General features: G+C 34.3%; 3 protein-coding genes across 3 annotated transcripts in view; 2 read left to right on the forward strand and 1 right to left on the reverse strand.

The window, feature by feature from the left end:
- The window catches only part of LOC136973752 (proton-coupled folate transporter-like), a 44,266-nt gene that overhangs the window by 22,614 nt on the left and 3,197 nt on the right, over positions 1 to 18,455 (forward strand). The window contains exon 2 of the mRNA XM_067268501.1: positions 16,947 to 17,835. Within this exon, the coding sequence (XP_067124602.1) occupies positions 17,010 to 17,835 (826 nt within the window). The 5' untranslated portion in view covers positions 16,947 to 17,009. The remainder of the gene's footprint in view (positions 1 to 16,946; positions 17,836 to 18,455) is intronic.
- On the reverse strand, positions 3,670 to 4,651 carry LOC136973870 (gastrula zinc finger protein XlCGF57.1-like). Its single transcript, XM_067268648.1, has one exon. It carries the CDS (start codon positions 4,252 to 4,254, stop codon positions 3,670 to 3,672), a length of 585 nt encoding a protein of 194 aa, XP_067124749.1. The 5' UTR covers positions 4,255 to 4,651.
- Positions 14,693 to 18,455, forward strand: part of LOC136973871 (uncharacterized) — a 28,773-nt gene continuing 25,010 nt past the window's right edge. The window contains exon 1 of the mRNA XM_067268649.1: positions 14,693 to 15,107. The gene's annotated coding sequence lies outside the window, so the exon portion shown is untranslated. The remainder of the gene's footprint in view (positions 15,108 to 18,455) is intronic.

An 18,455-nucleotide genomic window follows, 5' to 3' on the forward strand; every position in this document is an offset into this window, starting at 1 on the left:
GACGGAATATTTGTCACAGGGTAACACAGTTTCTAAAATAATAACTATGACAAAAATTATTGAATGTTCATATATTTATTATAAACCAAATCAAAAGATATGTAGGTGTATACATTTTCACTTAAACCTAAATAAATTGATATTATAGACTCTAAAACTAGAAATGACTAAAAACTGTGACAATTAGCCCCGGTCTCTTCTATATTTTAAATAAAATCTTTTAACGGCTGGGAATGATACGCAACGCGTTGCTGGATTTTTTAAAATTCGCTTAAATGTCATTGCTCTGTCTAAAATCAAGTTGTTATTTACTATTTTAAATCTGTATAAATGCTTTATCACAATTCAACGTTATTCCAACTGTTATTGAACTCGAAATTCCTTCATGAAAACTGTAACAAAATATATATAAATACAGTGTATTTTCATTTTTTGGTTAAAATTGATTCAGTATTTCATGACTTTTGTAGCAATGTGGTCCTCAAATTTATAGTCGTGAACCCAATACAAATCCCTGAGTACCCCTTGTGTAGATCGTAGTGTTCTTTCTACACGTTCTGTGTCTTGTCGGATTATCACTGCACAGCAATGACAATGCGAAGTGATCGCGTAGAAGAGCCTTAAGCGAATAAAATTAATATCTATAATTTATCGACACTTACATGAATCAAGTATAAGTATAACACTATAACATCGTCAGGGTTTTTAAAAGTCGGCCTGCATGTAGGGTAGATTCAGTGGGAACAACGCGCTTCATGTGGTAAACATAAATTTTCGATATTAAAAAGACTCGCTATTTGTCAAAAAATGCCTTGAAGAAAACGTAAGAGTACAGTTGGTCAAGTAAATTCAAGATCTAAAAGAATAAGAACAACTGAGACCCGTGTAGGCTGTGAAGTCCGACTTGAGCAACATTCACTTGTCAGTAAGAATTGTTTTGTCAAGGGCTGCATCTCTGATCTTCTCAATTCTTCAATCTCTACTTTTCCATAAAAAATATTCCGTCATGCTTGATGGAGAAATTTCTAGTTGTTATTAATTTCGGTCAATATTAAAAATGGAGTAATGTTTGATATCATTTTAACAATCATTAAAAAGTTACTTACAGACCTGGAATGAATCGAATAAATTTTATAATCAGGCAGTTTTTGGCCGAAGCCAGATTCATAAAAAAATTGTAATATTGAATGTATAATATCAAGAAATTATCTTGTAAAATAAAAACATTCTAGGGTGTACTATAGATTACAACCTATGGAATTTCGTGTGTTTGGGTATATATCTGAACTCAGGGGACAGAGACGAGTTCAACGATACTCTACTTTTGGACCGGAGACGAAAAATAAAAAAGTTATCATACTTTATTCCGGCGATCGCGCGATGATAGGGAGTCGCGTCGCTCTCCGCTAAGTCGGCCTCGCTATCGCGATCGCTTGCCGTTAAAATTGCCTTTAGTAGACGTTTCCCCCCTTTTTTTACTTTGTTCAAGAACTACCGTGAATTGATCACTAGTTTAGCACATGGCGGCGTGTGGTGGCGCCCGTACGAGAGGTCAGTCGGGCCGCCATGTTCGCTGCCATAAGTAACATTAACCGAAATGGCAATCGCGCGATGATCGGAAGTCGCGTCGCTCTCTCCGCTCTCGTATCGCGTGTTTAACGCTCCGGGAGATGACCGTAGTCCGACGTCACGGTTTGCAGACTTTACCGCAAGATGGCAATACTAGCAACTACGGTGCCGTCTGCATGAGAGCATTAAAAAAGTATGGTAACTTAAAAAGTGTGATAACATTTTTACTTTTCGTCTCCGGTCCAAAAATAGGGCACCGTTGAACTCATCTCGGTCCCCTGAGTTCAAATATATAATCAAAATCCTGAAATTCAATAGGGAGTAATCTATAGTACACCCACATTCTACTGGGACCATTATCGGAATACATAACTCTACTAGCTGTTACCCGCGACTTCGCCCGTGCAGATTGCAAGCATATGCAAGCAAACACCATTTATATTCAGTATTTCGACAACCATAGTAATTGTTATATAACACCTACCGCAGAGAATGAAGAGAATTACTGAGATTCAAATGAACTGTTTTCAATTTGATTAATTTTCTCGAACGTTTACAATCGTTCTATAACCGAACCAATATGCAATAACAAATTCGAATTTAAAACGGTTCGAACATTTGGTTAAAAAATTGAAATATATAAACATATTTATAACAATGTCTGAAATGTTATCAATTTAATACACCTGGGTACTCAATAAAGACTAAACGTAGTTGAAAACAAAAAATCGCATCTAAAATAGTACAGTAGAAGCCGTTCTTCCGGTTAAGCATTAATGCTCTCCCTCTCCCCCCCCGCGGGGAAATTTCGAAAAATCCCTTCTTAGTGTGCGTTTTCATGACTTACCCTGTGTACCAAATTTCACCTCTTTAGGTTCAGTGGTTTGCTCTGGTGAATCAGTGGTTTCAATGATGAATCAATCAGTCAGGACAAGTAATTTTATATATTTAGATAACGACGTGAGATATATTTAAACAATGCTAATGGTACAATTACCATTAGAACATTTATGCCAACAACTGTAAATTGTTTCCTTTTCTATCGATAGAAACCGCCAAATTTCTATTTTAGGGCTCTAAACGCATTTTTGTTTTTTTTCCCTCACGTAAACAAGTACAAATTTATTTTTATTTTATTTAATTCGTTTAGAAAATATTACATTTACAGCAGAAAGAAAAATCTTATATTCCAGATAGAAAATTTATTGAAACATCAAATAAATGACTTTTAAATACATTTTTAAACTGATTTAGTTTTAAATTTTACTAGCAAAATTGATTCCATAATATGATAATATAAATATTCTTTAATACAACTAAGCAAACTTTAGATTAACACTTGCTTTATTTACTAGTTTAATAAGGGTGCTTTCATGCAACAAAAGGTATTTGGGGGTTTAATTTTTATTTGGAAAAAATTAAAAATTAAATAAAATAAATTCAAGAAAGTAAACAGAACTGAAATTTCTTTTCAGGCCGTTCAGTTCCTCTTTAATTTAATCCTGTTTTTTCCCCTTCGCATTCGATGTGGCACGATTGTAATTTCCAAGTGATATTGTTTATACTTACTATTATAAAACATAATGAAATGTTCCTGATACGGCTTAATGAGGAGCCGGAAAATGTACGTTTCTTCCTTGCAGACAACCAGAGTGAGGATTTCCGGTAAGCAGCACGTGTCCGGTGAGAACTACACAGGTTATCTGATTGGTTGTATAAAAAGTAAAGCAAAATATGTATTGTCTTTATTACTAATCGAATAAATTAATTTTAACTATAATTGATACAAGAAACTATCCATGCAACAATTATTTATTGAGGAAAGTTTTACATATCGACATTGTAATTACATAGTAAAAATTCACGTATTGATATGAAGTTATAATACGAAATTCATTAAGAAAAAACTGCGTTTCCAACAAACTTTGGACATACAAAGTTTATGTATATAAAAACAGAAAATTGCAATTAGAAAATTTCAGCAAATTCAAAATCTTTGTTTAAAAAGCAGTTTGCTTAAATCTTTTGATCATTATGCACCAATAGAGATTATGTGTTTCGAAGAAAAATTGTATCTAAGTGTCAATATAGTAATGTTTTTTAGATCTTGGTTTCGAATGAATTTTGCTGGACATAACTCACATTCATATAGTTTTTTCTAGAGTGGATCCGAAGGTGTTTAATTAAGTTTTCCTTTTGTGTAAACCTCTGTTTACACTCGTCACAAGTGTAAGGCTTTTCTCCAGTGTGGATCCGAAGGTGTTTAATTAAATGTCCCTTTACTGTAAACTTCTGTTTACACTCGTCACAAGTGTAAGGCTTTTCTCCAGTGTGGGTCCGAAGGTGTATAATTAAGCTTCCCTTTTGTGTAAACTTCTGTTTACACTCGTCACAAGTGTAAGGTTTTTCTTCAGTGTGGATCCGAAGGTGTGTAATTAAATGTCCCTTTTGTGTAAACTTCTGTTTACACTCGTCACAAGTGTAAGGCTTTTCTCCAGTGTGGGTCCGAAGGTGTATAATTAAGCTTCCCTTTTGTGTAAACTTCTGTTTACACTCGTCACAAGTGTAAGGTTTTTCTCCGGTGTGGATCCGAAGGTGTTTAATTAAGCTTCCCTTTTGTGTAAACTTCTGTTTACACTCGTCACAACTGTACGGCTTTTCTCCAGTATGGATTCTTTCATGCATTTGCAAACTTTGTTTAGTTACGAAATTCTTCTTACAGCGTTTACATGAAAATTTATGTTGGTTCCTTTTCTCTGCAATTAAAAAAATTGTTTTAAATAATATGTTATCGATATATAATGAAAAGTTTTTTAGATAAAAACAATAATTAAATCAATAATAATATTTAAATATAGTAATAATTTTTATATCTAAAAGCAAATTTCTGCATCAAAACACAAAAACTAATTTTAGAAATAATAAAGTTCGAGTGTATATGTTTTATGCGACTAATATATTAAACCACAGCTGATCATTCACAACATATTAAAGTAAGTAATTTCTGTAAAACAATTTTCAAGTGTATTTATATCTTCATGAATTTTCTTTTTATATCCTTGCAGTAGACCTTTTGCTTCTTTAATATTTTTAAATGAAGACACTGATGTAAGTAAAGCTAATATTCAATTTTTTCTTTAATCTTGGAAAATATTTTCTTCTAAACCTTGGGTTTCATCCAAAGAACAACTGAAAGTAATAACAACATACATGAGATAAATCGTACAAAATTTAATTTTACATGACTTGTTAAGTATTATTTATATTCATATTCTTGTTCGTTAGTATTGTTAAATATAAATTTGTATAATATGTAGCATTCAGATAAAAAGAATATTGTATTTTTAAAAGACATGTTAAATATACTTCCCTCATAACTGGTTTCCTATAAGACAAATTCAAACCGTTCAATTCTGTAAAACACAAATTTTAGGTTTGTTTCTGCTTTCTGTACTTTCTGGGTAAAAATTAGCTAAATGGAAAAAATAAAACGATCTTAAATATCAGACAAATTCACATTCAATGAACAGGGTCATTATAATTAAAGTTCCACTTTGAAATGGCCATAAAAAGAAAAATACTGGACAGAATGTCATCAAACTTAGTGATAGTTTACAAGTCATGGGATTTTATTTTTCGCAAAAACAAAGTTCAAAAACTCACCACCAGCGGGGAATGGCGCTGTATGCAATTTTGTTAAACGAAATAAGACATGAAGACATGGTTGTAAATGTTTTTAATCGTTTCTAATAACATAGTTCAATGTGGCGTCCACCATTTCCTGAAATGCCAGTTAAATCGCATTACTGTGTTCTCAACAGTAGCTCTTAGCATATCAGGAGGAATTTAACTTGCTTTCAGAAAATGGTGGACGCCACATTGAACATGCTTTGTAACACGTTTCAGAAACGATTAAAAACATTTTCAACCGTTGTCGTTAAACAACGTTGCATGCAGCGCCATTTCCCGCTGGTGATGAGTTTTTGAACTACTTTTTTGCAAAAAATAAGATCCCATGACTTCCTGTAAACTATGACTAACTTGTAAGTTTGATGACATTCTGTCCAGTATTTTTCTTTTATGGCCATTTCAAAGTGGAACTTTAATTATAATGATCTTGTATATTATACAGTGATTAAAATTTCTTTATTTACTATGCTAAATTTTTTAAAATATTGGTTAATGTTACCCTAGGATCCAAGATGGCGACGGGGAAATTTTTCCCTACGTTGGAGACTGCGACGGAGAAAAAATTTTTTCCTCGATTCAAGATGGTCGCGTTTTCGGCCGCCATCTTGAATTTCTCTGCAGACTCCGCGGACGTTAACCGAAATAACCAAAAAAAAAAAAAATGTTTTTACTCACTTTTCGATGGTGGTTGCCTACTTCTTCCTACTTTTTTTTCCTTTCCGATCCATTCTTTTTTCGGTTTTGCCAGCCTCGATACTTTCCTTTTCCCTTGGTGCTGCTCTTTTCTTCCCTGTTCTTTTCGATTCGGCTGCTGTTTTATTGGTGGATTGGCGTTTCCCTCCGTTCGATTTATTACTACTTGGCCATATAAACGACAGAATGCAACCCCAAGAAATGTGGCCAAATTTACTTTTAAATGTTCCTTCGGGTATACTATAGATTACTATCTATGAAATTTCGGGACTTTGAGTATGTATCTGAACTGACGGGACCGAGATGAGTTCAACGATACCCTCCTACTTTTGGACCGGAGACGAAAAATAAAAAAGTTATCACACTTTTTAAGTTACCATACTTTTTTAATGCTCTCATGCAGACGGCACCGTAGTTGCTAGTATTGCCATCTTGCGGTAAAGTCTGCAAACCGTGACGTCGGACTACGGTCATCTCCCAGAGCGTTAAACACGCGATACGAGAGCGGAGAGAGCGATGCGACTTCCGATCCTCGCGCGATCGCCATTTCGGTTGATGTTACTTATGGCAGCGAACATGACGGCCCGACTGACCTCTCGTACGGGCGCCACCACACGCCGCCATGTGCTAAACTAATGATCGATTCACGGTAGTTCTTGAACAAAGTAAAAAAAGGGGGAAACGTCTACTAAAGGCAATTTTAACGGCAAGCGACGGAACTCCCGATCGCGATAGCGAGGCCGACTTAGCGGAGAGTGACGCGACTCCCTATCATCGCGCGATCGCCAGAAAAAAGTGTGATAACTTTTTTAGTTTTCGTCTCCGGTCCAAAAGTAGAGTATCGTTGAACTCGTCTCGGTCCACTGAGTTCAGATATATACCCAAACACACGAAATTCCATAGGGAGTAATCTATAGTATACCCATAACTTTTTTTATTTTTCGTCTTCGGTCCAAAAGTAGGGTATCGTTGAACTCGTCTCCGTCCCCTCAGTTCAGATATATACTCAAAGTCCCGAAATTCCATAGATAGTAATCTATAGTATCCTCGTTCCTTCAAAGGCAGAAATCTTCGTTCCGCACTTACTACATCGCAAGAAACAGCTTTCTCTATTACTCCGATAATATAATTTGCATATAGAATCGGACTCGGTCGGCTGTATGCCTAATTTTACAGCAAATTTCAATGCGTTATCGATACGGGGAGGCAAACCTAGCTCCAAAAAGTCGTCTTCCATTAACTTGTAGAAATCACGGGTGGTTCAACTCGACCGAAATTCGTCGTTGAAACTCAAATCGGCAAAACTACTCATTATCGAACAATTGGCAATAAACTAAACGCGGGGAGGTGGGGAAGAAAAAAAATGAAATATCGTAACGAGAAAAAAAAACAGCAATTATTCCAATACACAATTCGTCGCAACACTGCAGTAAACGATTCTAACTGGAAACTAGTCGATTTGCATAAAATTGCCCAGAAAGGAACAGAAATCACGTCGCACTTTGCATATTCGTTCGTAACACCCCTACGTATTTCCCGCCGATTTAACTCTCGCACTACGTTACGAAAAAGCTCCCTCTACCGTCGCAAATATACACTACCGTCTCCGTTTTGAGGTTACAGGAAACTCGGCCACGTCGAACGCATGGTAGAAACCAAAAGAAGGAAAAAAAAATCCCCACGTCGTCGACGTCTCGACTCTAGAGAAAAAAATTTTTTCCCGTCGCAATCTCCAACGTAGGGAAAAATTTCCCCAGTCGCCATCTTGGATCCTAAGGTAATCATTAACCAAAATATTGTATATAGAGTCTCTTTCTGAATTGATATTTACAGACAAACAGTGTACACATTAACTGAAATACCAATAAATTTTTCAGAAATTTATTCTGGTAATTTGAAATTTTCTACGTTAGTGTCATTCGTGAATTTCTTAAAAAATTGTTCTAATTCTTACTTTATTAAATTTTAAATTTAAACTTCGAAAGCAGAGCTTTATCGTGTTACTAACACAGGAAATTTTTAAAAACTCCTTTGTCATGACCACGTGACGTTCTATTATTCAATAGAAAGTAACGATCTAACGAACCCGTTAGCTTCAATCTCTAACTTCTCGTAAAATCTACCCAGTCAAGCTTGACGGGGGAATTTCTAGTATTTATATTACTTAAGCTTATTTTTATGTAATAAATTCTTTTTATTTGACCTTTGTCGATCATTTTAAATGAACGATATGATATTTAATATTATTAACTCTGCTTCTTGCCCTTACAATATTATTATTATTATTCAAAGTATTTTCGATTTATATTTTATGGCTTACTAACAACAGTCAAGTATCTCAAGACAATTTATCACACTTTGCTAATTATACAATTTATTACAATTGTAATTAATTGTATACTCGATTGCTGTGTGATAAGCCCTGAAATATAAATTACGAGGTCTTCGTTTATGCAAGAATTACGTTGAATAATGTGACATTTAATTCTTTTCTTATTGTCAAAACTCTTAAAAAGTTAATGTAAATTAATTAATCACACTATAAAATAATAAATGAATTCAATTAAGTCTGAATGAAATATAAATACCTAACAGAATTATGGGCCATTATTTCAGTATTTTTGTTGATTAAGTAAATATTAAATCTATAGAATTCCCATTATTGTAATGAAACGATTATTTTTACATTACAAATCTTTAAGTAAACTTATTTTTCATGACTGAGTCTAACCGTTAGAGATAAGGACTAAAATTATGGACGTAAAAATTAAGGAAATCGCTACTACTCAGAAAAGGGGTTTCGAGTTTGTTGTTTTTTACCTTGATTTTGGAGATTCTTTCACTGTAATTGTGCCCACTTCATTCCGAAGTTCCTCCTTTTTTCTTGACTTTTATTTATCAGAAAAACATAAAATTCATTATTCTTTATTCCCGAGTCTTGTTCAAGCTAAAACAAGAAAGAAAATTACAATTCGTCTACACAAGGCGAGTGCCTCGGCCACTATACTAATCTCTTCGTCTACTTCCTGTTTCTTTTGTTTTCTTGCTGCACGTGGTCTAAATCCTTTCCAGGAATAAATAACAGAAAGGAAACCCCTCAGCGATCGGAACCCTAATTAAGGTAATTTCTCTAAACATAGGAAATAGAGTGTGCTTTTAGAATATTGGGCAAGATTTGTAAGGAAATTTTAATCAAAAAGTTGTGGAAATTCAGGAAATTTACACAAATTTCATCTATGGCCAAGAGTGAGCTATGTTAATTTACATATAGAGAAAATCGACTGTATTCGGCCCGTGCATCTGCTTCTGATAAACTGATTCGCTAACAAAAAGACAATTTCGCTATTTCGCATGTTCGCTAGCAAGGAGACGGCTAGACGTTCGGTCTGGCCCTTTCCTTGTTAGCGAAAATGAGCGCACGACAGTGGCGTGCCGTGATTGGAAGCGATGGAAGCGCTGCTTCCACCTTCCAATGACCTTCCCTTGTATTTTATAAAATATAAATTTTCATATTTTAACGTATTTTGAATTAATTAAAATCAATATTTTATTATAACTGTATTATGTATCTCTTACAAATTTCTATACTACATGCGAAAAAAAACTATAAGATTGCTATTGTATATTCGAATAATTCAGTGGCGGAAGGAATGTCGAAACCGGGTCAGATTCCAAGCAGCCAGCTTACAGGCATTGGCGCAAGCCCTTTACAGAGTACCAACCTCACCCGATTTAGCTGGTGGATGCTTCACACATAAAGCTTCTAATTTTATATCCCGGACCGGTTCTAGGCTGTTAGCCGCCTGCCTGCAAGATATTCGGCCGCCTTCGCCCGATTATGTGAATCATGAGTAGACTAGAACAACGGTGGGCAACTCCCGGTCCGCGAGATCTTTAATAGATTATTAAATTGGAAAAATAACTATTAATTAGTTATTTTTCCAATTCTTTGTAATTTTCGAAAACGATAAGAGAAATAAATGTAGTAATTAACTTTTTTTTATTTATTTTATATTTGCAGACTAAAAAATTACAGGTCACAAGAAGGCGTCAATTAACTACTACGGCCCGCGGAAAAAAAGTAAAATTTATTCTGGTTTATGTTATAAAAAAGGTTGCCCACCCTTGGACTAGATTTATAACTTAACCCAACCGATAGGAGTTTACTGGCATGTTTTTATGATAGTTCTGTATAGTTGACAGGAGTTAAAAAAAAATCCATTTAAATATTTGATATATTTATTCTGCGTTTATTCTGCTCTCCCATCTTATATTAGTTACGGATTTCAATGTTAAACCGGTGATATTACGATTATAGTATGTCCCATCTGTAAGGGAATGTAGAAAAAACGTGTACAATTCTAGTACAGTGTTAAAAAATTAACTGTTACTTTGGCAGCATCATTTACAACCAAATTTAATGAATGAAACGTACAAGGTACAAAAAAAGCTCTAGAATTTCGTAAATTTAAGGAAAATAAATCGTAAATTTAAGGAAAATTCCTTAAATTTACGATTTATATATCCGTTGTCATAAAAATTTGTCTTTCCACTTCTTTCCCAGTCTACAAATATTCAAGTACAAAGTAACCGGTTTCGACTTATTTTTACTTAAGAAGTAGTTAAATAATCAAGAGATTAGGGAATGGGGACATAAGTAAAACCCCGCTGAAAGAGCCAGAATTTTCACTTAAATAAAAGCTTAACCGAACCAATCACTAGCTCAGTATAGTGGGGAACTGATTTCCGTGTACACCTGGTAATAAAACGAATTACAGCAGTTAGAAAACAAATGACTATTAAGTTTAACACATTTAGATTTTTACATCTATGGTGAGAAATGTTTAAAATTTACAACAGCTCTGTCGGGTCCTTTCAGATATATAGTAGACTCCCGTATAACGCGGGGGATACGTTCCGCGTTGTAGGAAATCGTGACACGTGAATTTATGCAAATTTTCCTCATATCTTTAAATGAGTATGTATTATTATATTTTTATAAGCCGCTACTTCTTTAAACTGTCAGCTTCACTGTTCATATATAAACAACAGGTAGTGTATACATTTGCTTTTCTAAACAAAAAATCAGAAACTATGTGAAAATGTTAAGTTTATCAGGCGCGTTATACCAGACTATTTATCACGCTGTATGAATACTAGTCGCAATTTTTTCGTCGTGTTATACGAATTCGCGTTTTACGGGAGCGCGTTATACGAGAATCTACTATACTAGTGATGCGACAAAAGAGGCATTTGACATTAACCAGTATCGGCACTCTCGGGATTTGTCATGAATGTACGCACTGCACACCTACCAAAATCGTCTCTGATTCCATTCATGAGCCACTCGTAGGGAGCAATTTTAACTAAGTGAATTGTTTTAATATTTAAAAAGTAAATAATATTTTATGTTATTTTTATATACGTTTCTTCGCAAAACTATATTTAATTATAATTTTCTTTAAAAGTATATTCATACAATTGAATATTTTGTACCAGATATGTATAATTGTATATCCATCACAAATTTTGTTTTAATAATTTTATTTTTAATTTTAGCCCTTATATCATGGCTAGCGATTTAGACTGTAATTGTGATATTGAAAATTTACTTAAAAAAGTTTTGGCTCAAGACCATATAATGAAAAAGAAAACATTATTAAAAACCAATGCCTAATTAAATATAAATACTTCAACAAAAAAATTTGTTGGACATTTTCACGATAAAATTTATGAAGACATAAAATGGCTTTGTGGATGCATAAAAATGCAAAAATTGTTTTGTTGGCGTTGCCTACTATTTTAAAATAAAATTAGTGTGTGGCTTTGACGATTTAAATAATTTGAGTAAAGCTGGCAAAAGACACTAAAATCGTAAATGTCACATCGATTCTTTCTTAAAATTGAAGCAATTTGGCAATCAAAATAAAATAGAATTTAACATTAGTAAACAATATAAAATTAATATTGGTAATTATAACAAGATAGTTACGGCTAATAGATATTACATGTTTTTTTTATCAAAGCAAGAATTGGCATTTAGAGGGCATAAGGAATGTATTAAATCTAATAACAGAGGTAATTATATTGAACTTGTTTATTAAGTACGTCAGATAATCAATTAAAATGCATTTAGAGAAGTCTACGGTTTTTACTGGCTTATCGAACAAATGAATACGAATGGACCCAAGAGTCTAGGGTGGGCAATCTTTTTTATAACATGGGCCAGAATAAATTTTACGTTTTTTCCGCGGGCCGTTGTAGTTAACTGACGCCTTCTTGTGACTTGTAATTTTTTTAGTCTGCAAATATGAAATAAATAAATAAAAAGTTAATTACTACATGTATTTCTCTTATCGTTTTCGAAAATTACAAAGAATTGGAAAAATAACTATTAATTAGTTATTTTTCCAATTTAATAATCTATTAAAGATCTCGCGGGCCGGATAAAAACTTTTCGCGAGCCGTAGCTGGTCTGCGGGTCGGGGGTTGCCCGCCGTTGATCTAGTCTATTCATGATTCACATAATCGGGCGAGGACGGCCGAATATCTAGCAGGCAGGCGGCTAACAGCCCACAACCGGTCCGGGATATAAAATTGGACGCTTTATGCGTGTGTTGCTTCTATCAGCTAAACCGTGACGTTGATGCTCTGTAAAGTGCATATGCCGATGCCTATAATCTGGCTGCTTGAGAGCTGACATGCAGGCGGCTAACAGCTTAGTTTCGGTCTGGGATATAAAATTGGATGCTTTATGCGTGTGTTGCTTCTACCAGCTAAACCGGGTGCGGTTGGTGCTCTGTAAACCGCATGTGCCAATGCCTATATAATCTGGCTGATTGGAAACTGACCCGGTTTCGACATTCCTTCTGCCACTGAATTATTCGAATATACAATAGCAATCTTATAGTTTTTTTTCACATGTAGTATAGAAATTTGTAAAAGATACATAATGCAGTTATAATAAAATATTAACTTTAATTAATTCAAAGTACGTTAAAATATAAAAATTTATATTTTATAAAATACAAGGGAAGGTCATTGGAAGGTGGAAGCAGCGCTTCCATCGCTTCCGGTGACGGCACGCCACTGGAACAAACACAAGACCCACGTGTAACCACGACCCGAAACTGACAAATCCGCGATTGGCGTTGTTCGCTGTAGAGGCATAATTTAGAACAAGGTTAGAGGCTAAGATTAACCTGAGCTCTAGACCTCTGTACAAGGATGATTTTGTCCAATTTGTAACCAAATTCTGAATATTGCTTATAAAGAGAAGACATAATTAGAGCAGCATCTGGAAACAGATTGTCATAAGAAAAATATTACATCAACTGGAAGTAATGTTCGGATTGAGAAATGTATTGCACCGCACAATTCCAAATTAGAAGAGAAGGTTTCTCCTACTGAATTAGCATTAGCTCACCACACAGCCATACATCATTTCAGCTTTAAATCTGTAGATTGCACAAAAAAATTGAACTTTAAAACTTTCAAATACTCGATGGTAGCAACACGAATTTCTTTTGCTGGAACTAAACGGTTAAAAAAGAGTAGAGGAAGAGTAGTCTAAAAAGGAAGGTCGACTCCGCCGTAAAGACAGTTCCCGAAGTGTGGAAAGGATGTTAAGATTAAGATTTAAAAGAAGACACTTTTGTTATTACTTCTACGCATTTAATTTCTTAAATTTTATTATTTTAGATTGTCTAACGTCTCCATTTTACTTTTATTCTATATTATTAAATCGCGCTATTTATAATTTATATTTATTTATACATTGTTTTGTTATTTTTCTTCGTTTTGGTTACACTACATTGTTGGGATTTTTGTTAAGCAGGGGATGGATATCTTTTGCTGACGCATTTCCTAATTGTGTGAAATGAATAAATAACTAAATAAATAAAAATTATTTAAAATGATTTCTATTGCCACAAGGAGAGGCTCATACATTCGGATCTCCGATTTTATTTCTTCACATTTACTTTCACATATTTTTCATACTACGTCCTCACAAGTTTCAAACGATACTGCACATGGACGAAAAAGACAAGTGATATGAAAATAGAGTAGCAAGTCGCTGCGTTTTATTTTTTTAGTTGTTAATATTATGGACAATTTCCTCACGCGGCCATGTTTCTTACACTTCAAATATAATATCACCGTATCTGAAAATAAATATTAAAAAATAAAAATTTTATTTATCCACGCGGCTGTCGCCGCTCAAAGACATAAAACTTTCAGACTTTTTTATAAGGTAAACATTAAATTTTTAGAGGCCCGTTTTCAGAAAACACTTGAGAAGTGAGTCCTATTATTTGGACAAGGAGCTGTTTTTGATTAAGACTGCGTGATCACCAGGTCTCGTTCGAATCGGAGACCCGAACGTCTGATCTTCTCCTTATAAGTGACAGCTTAACATGTTAGCTTTTGCTTTCCAGATGCCAACTGATAAGGCTAGCAGTACCTGCATTAATAGGTAAAACTGGTGGTGATAAATAATTTGAAGTGACGAAAAAAATTTAAAACTGGCGATTGATTGGAGATATTTTGAAATTTTCCGAAGCGACCGCTAAATACGGAATAGTTTTTCCAGAAAATTTAACGTTAAAAATGGGTGATATTTTAGTGTTTCATTTGAAAAAGTCACAAATAAATGTTAAATTTGTGCGAATAATATAAATTTATTAAAGTTTGTTAACAAGTAAGTTACAATTATCTCTTTTCTGAAACTTCAGGGTGTCTCATAACATCGAGATTCTAAACACCCGGAAGATCAAATGTGACGCGATTACAACGTTATAACAATCAGCAAAGAATTTGATTACAATACTTTCTCGTGTTATAATAGCCGGGAAGTAACAGGATCAAGGACGTGGAGAGTTGTCACGTGATCGTCTGAGGTCGCTGCGGAAACATGGCATATCCTCGATGTAACCACGTTTCCAATATTTGAATTCACTTTAACTCGATAAAAGTTTTCAAATTCATTTGTTTATTTAGTAAATTAATCTATATACATAGCTTTTTATCATATTACGCATTCAACTGGACTTTAAACGAATATAATTATTTTATTATCAGCAAAGGATAAATCGCATTACTTGCTTTCTCCTTTCGGAACTAATTATACTAATGTCAAATTAATTGAGGTAAGTGTCATATTAATATTTACAGTTATCGCTTATTTAAGCATATTTATTTATTCCACGTGCAACTAATTTACAATCAGAAAAATAGGCAACATTCTGCAGAAATATCGCGATTTTCGCTTGTATCGAATAGGATTAGTGGATATTGTATGCTTGGCACGAGAAAATGAACGTTGCGAATGCTTTTTTTAAAATATTTCATCTCATTCACCATAAAATCGAAAGAAATCAATACAAAATCGGAACCAACACCAATAACACTACTTCGTCTTCTATTAAAAACACGTGTATTGTGCTGTCATCTGGTGTTTAAAAATGTCATATATTTTTTAAGTTGTTGATATTTGTGTAAATTATTTACATAAAACTCCTCTTATCCACAAATGTTTTTTTTATAAATGTCTTCTTTAACTAATGTGTTGTTCTTTATTAACATTAAATCAACCTGTTTTTAACATAAATATTTGTATTTGCCAGATTTTAATGGAGATTATTTAGAGGAGAGAATTATAGCCTTATGGTGTATTACTCTTTATTAAATAATAATACTGTAATAAGATACTATTTTATACATTATAAGAACAGAGATAAAAATATATAAATAATTACAGATTGGTAAGGTTGTCATAATTGCCAAGCATTGATAATTGATATTTATTTAATTAAGTGTAAAATAAATAAAACATGAAAAGGTGGGTAGATAATGGTTTATTTTACTCTGATAAAAAAATCAATAAAGTTTAAGCAATCTAATAAAACGAATACGTAGAATAATAAAAAAGATGCAAGTCTAATCTTTTTTAGCCCAGTCATATTTTAAAGTTGATTTTACTTTCTTAATTATATCATTTTCTTTTTTCACATAATTATAAAATTGGGCGCAAGTCATTGTAAAATTATAATGACAAATCAAAATTGCTTTAATTGTCTCCACTGACAACCTGTTTGTTTCGTCCGACCACTGAGTTGACATTAGGGAAAATATTCTCTCCACATTTGCATTGGGGACTGGAATGGCAAATACGTATTTGCATAGCTCTAGGGCCTGGAAAGCATTCGGCGCCCTGCCTTTGGTCGAGGCCTCTTGGCGGTGTGCTCAGGCCTAGCTTGGCCTTCGGGCTAAGCCATTATGGATATGTTTTTGGGATGTGGCCGCTGTCGCCACGGCACCGACTGCTGGGGGACCGTTCTCTGATGGTCGTAGGATGTACCAGCCTGGTGGCGGGCACGAACCCAAGACCGGGTTGACTTGTCGTCCCGGTGGAGGGACCCTCAAACTTTAATACATCAGTTAACTACTAGTTACAATTACTGCCCCAATTGAGTAATTAACACTTAAATACGGGTCATTTTCAGATAATTTTCCCTTAACAGATCATTTAAGTGTCGCATGGCCTTAAACTACTGATCAAGCCCAACCTTGGTTTGAGTGTGTTACCTAACTACCGGCGTATAAAGAATGATTTTTAAAATACAACACTATCCTCACGAGTAGTGCTGAAATGGAACATGTTTTCCATGTCGGGACAAATTTTAACTTCTAGTCGTTGTGGAATGTGATATGAAAAATTTGAAAAACTTGTATTCTGAGACTTCAGTTAAGAAAGGAAATAAAAGTGTTCAATAAATAGGATAGAATGAATACTTAACTGTTATTTTAAACCTGTCTAATGTTTGTTTTTATATTTCTGATTGTTGTTTTCACTACTTTTCATAAAAACAAAGTAACTACATAGTTAACTAGTAGATAAATTACATTTCTTTTTATTAACGTTAACTAATTTTTATGTAGTTAGTGCCCATTATTCTAAATAATGTATTAAAAGCCCTTTTTTTTCTTTTCAGCTGTAGGAAAAAAATGTAACTTTGACATGCAAAAAGCAGATTAACAAACGTCGAGGTGAGAAAATGGCCATCATTAAACACGTGCGAGAATTACGTATTGAAATTTTTTTATTTTTAATTATGTTTGTTATCTCGTTGAAAAATGTATCTCAACAAAGCTTAATTTTAGAACGAGTGTGCAGATTCCATTTTGATTATCCGGAAAAAATATGCAATAATCTTACCGAATACGATTCCATTCAAGCATCTGTGCAGAAAATTTCTACTCGTTATAATCTAGGAAGTTCGTTAGTGACCACTCTACCAGCTATTGTTAGTACGACGCTATTGAGTCCCTGGAGTGATAAGTATGGAAGAAAGTTCCCCATATTAAGTGCTACGTTTGGTTTAATTCTGGAAGGTATAGGATTAACAATAGTAAGCATCATTCGATCGGCGCCTGCTTACTTTATAATTATAGCCGGTATTCCGTCGGGAATTTTTGGAGGATACTTAATGGCAATTTCGTCTTGTTATACTTACGTTGCGGACATTACAAATGAAGAAACTCGAACGATAAAATTTGCAATTTTGCAATGTTCCTTCGTTCTGGCAGATCCCATTGGAATGGAATTAGGAGGAATAATTTACAAGTACGAAGGCGTTACCGTCGTTTACGGGATAGCTTTATCTGCATTAGTAATGGGATTTTTCTGGGTGCTTTTCTTCGTTAGTGAAACAAGAGGTGAAGAGCGTAAAACGGACTTTAAAATAAAGATACGTTACTTGTTTCGATTGGATAATTTAAAAGAAAATATTCGAACTTGCATTCAAACTCGTCCTGGAAATGTCAGAATGCAGATATGGTTGCTGATGCTTGCTAACAGTGTTGCTCTGTTCTGCACAACAGGTAAGTTCTGTTGATGTCATTTCACGTTAATGATCTGTGATATATAAGTATAACAAACAAAATATAACATTAATCATCAATATATATTATAAAAGTAAGTGTACAATGTGCGTGCCGCTAAAACTCAAAAACGAGTCCCGGTACGATCAAGGGAGTTATATGGTGTGGAGCCTTCTATCCTCCATCCATGAAGAAGGTTCCCGTTTTTACCTGAAGGGCCTGCTGTTGAAAATATAAGGGCTGGAAGTTTCGCCCTCTAGAAATTTCTAGAACATTCGAGAGCATTCTGGAACATTTGGGAACATCCCAGATCATTGTGGAACATTCCAGAACACACTCGAATACTCTCAAATGTTCTGGACCCAGCGCAGAGTCCAAACGGTTAGGAGTTGAAAGTTGAAATTTGGTATACAGGGTACGTCACGAGAACGTTTAGAAGGGATTTTTGAAAATTTCCCCGCGGGGAAGAGGGAAAGAATTAAGGCTTATCCTAAAGAACTCAGCTTCTACTGTACTATTTTAGATGCAATTTTTTGTTTTTAACTGCGTTTTAGTAGAGTACCACGTGGGGATGAAAGAAGTTTATTCCTTAACAATGGAAGTGTTAAGAGAAAGCGGTG

The sequence above is a fragment of the Centruroides vittatus genome, unplaced genomic scaffold (assembly GCF_030686945.1).
Source record: "Centruroides vittatus isolate TY-2023 unplaced genomic scaffold, ASM3068694v2 contig_329, whole genome shotgun sequence".
In the NCBI taxonomy this organism is placed as follows: domain Eukaryota; kingdom Metazoa; phylum Arthropoda; class Arachnida; order Scorpiones; family Buthidae; genus Centruroides; species Centruroides vittatus.

Excerpts from the sequence above, each read along its gene's own strand:
- LOC136973870 (XM_067268648.1), bottom strand. The coding sequence starts at position 4,254 with ATGCATGAAAGAATCCATACTGGAGAAAAGCCGTACAGTTGTGACGAG.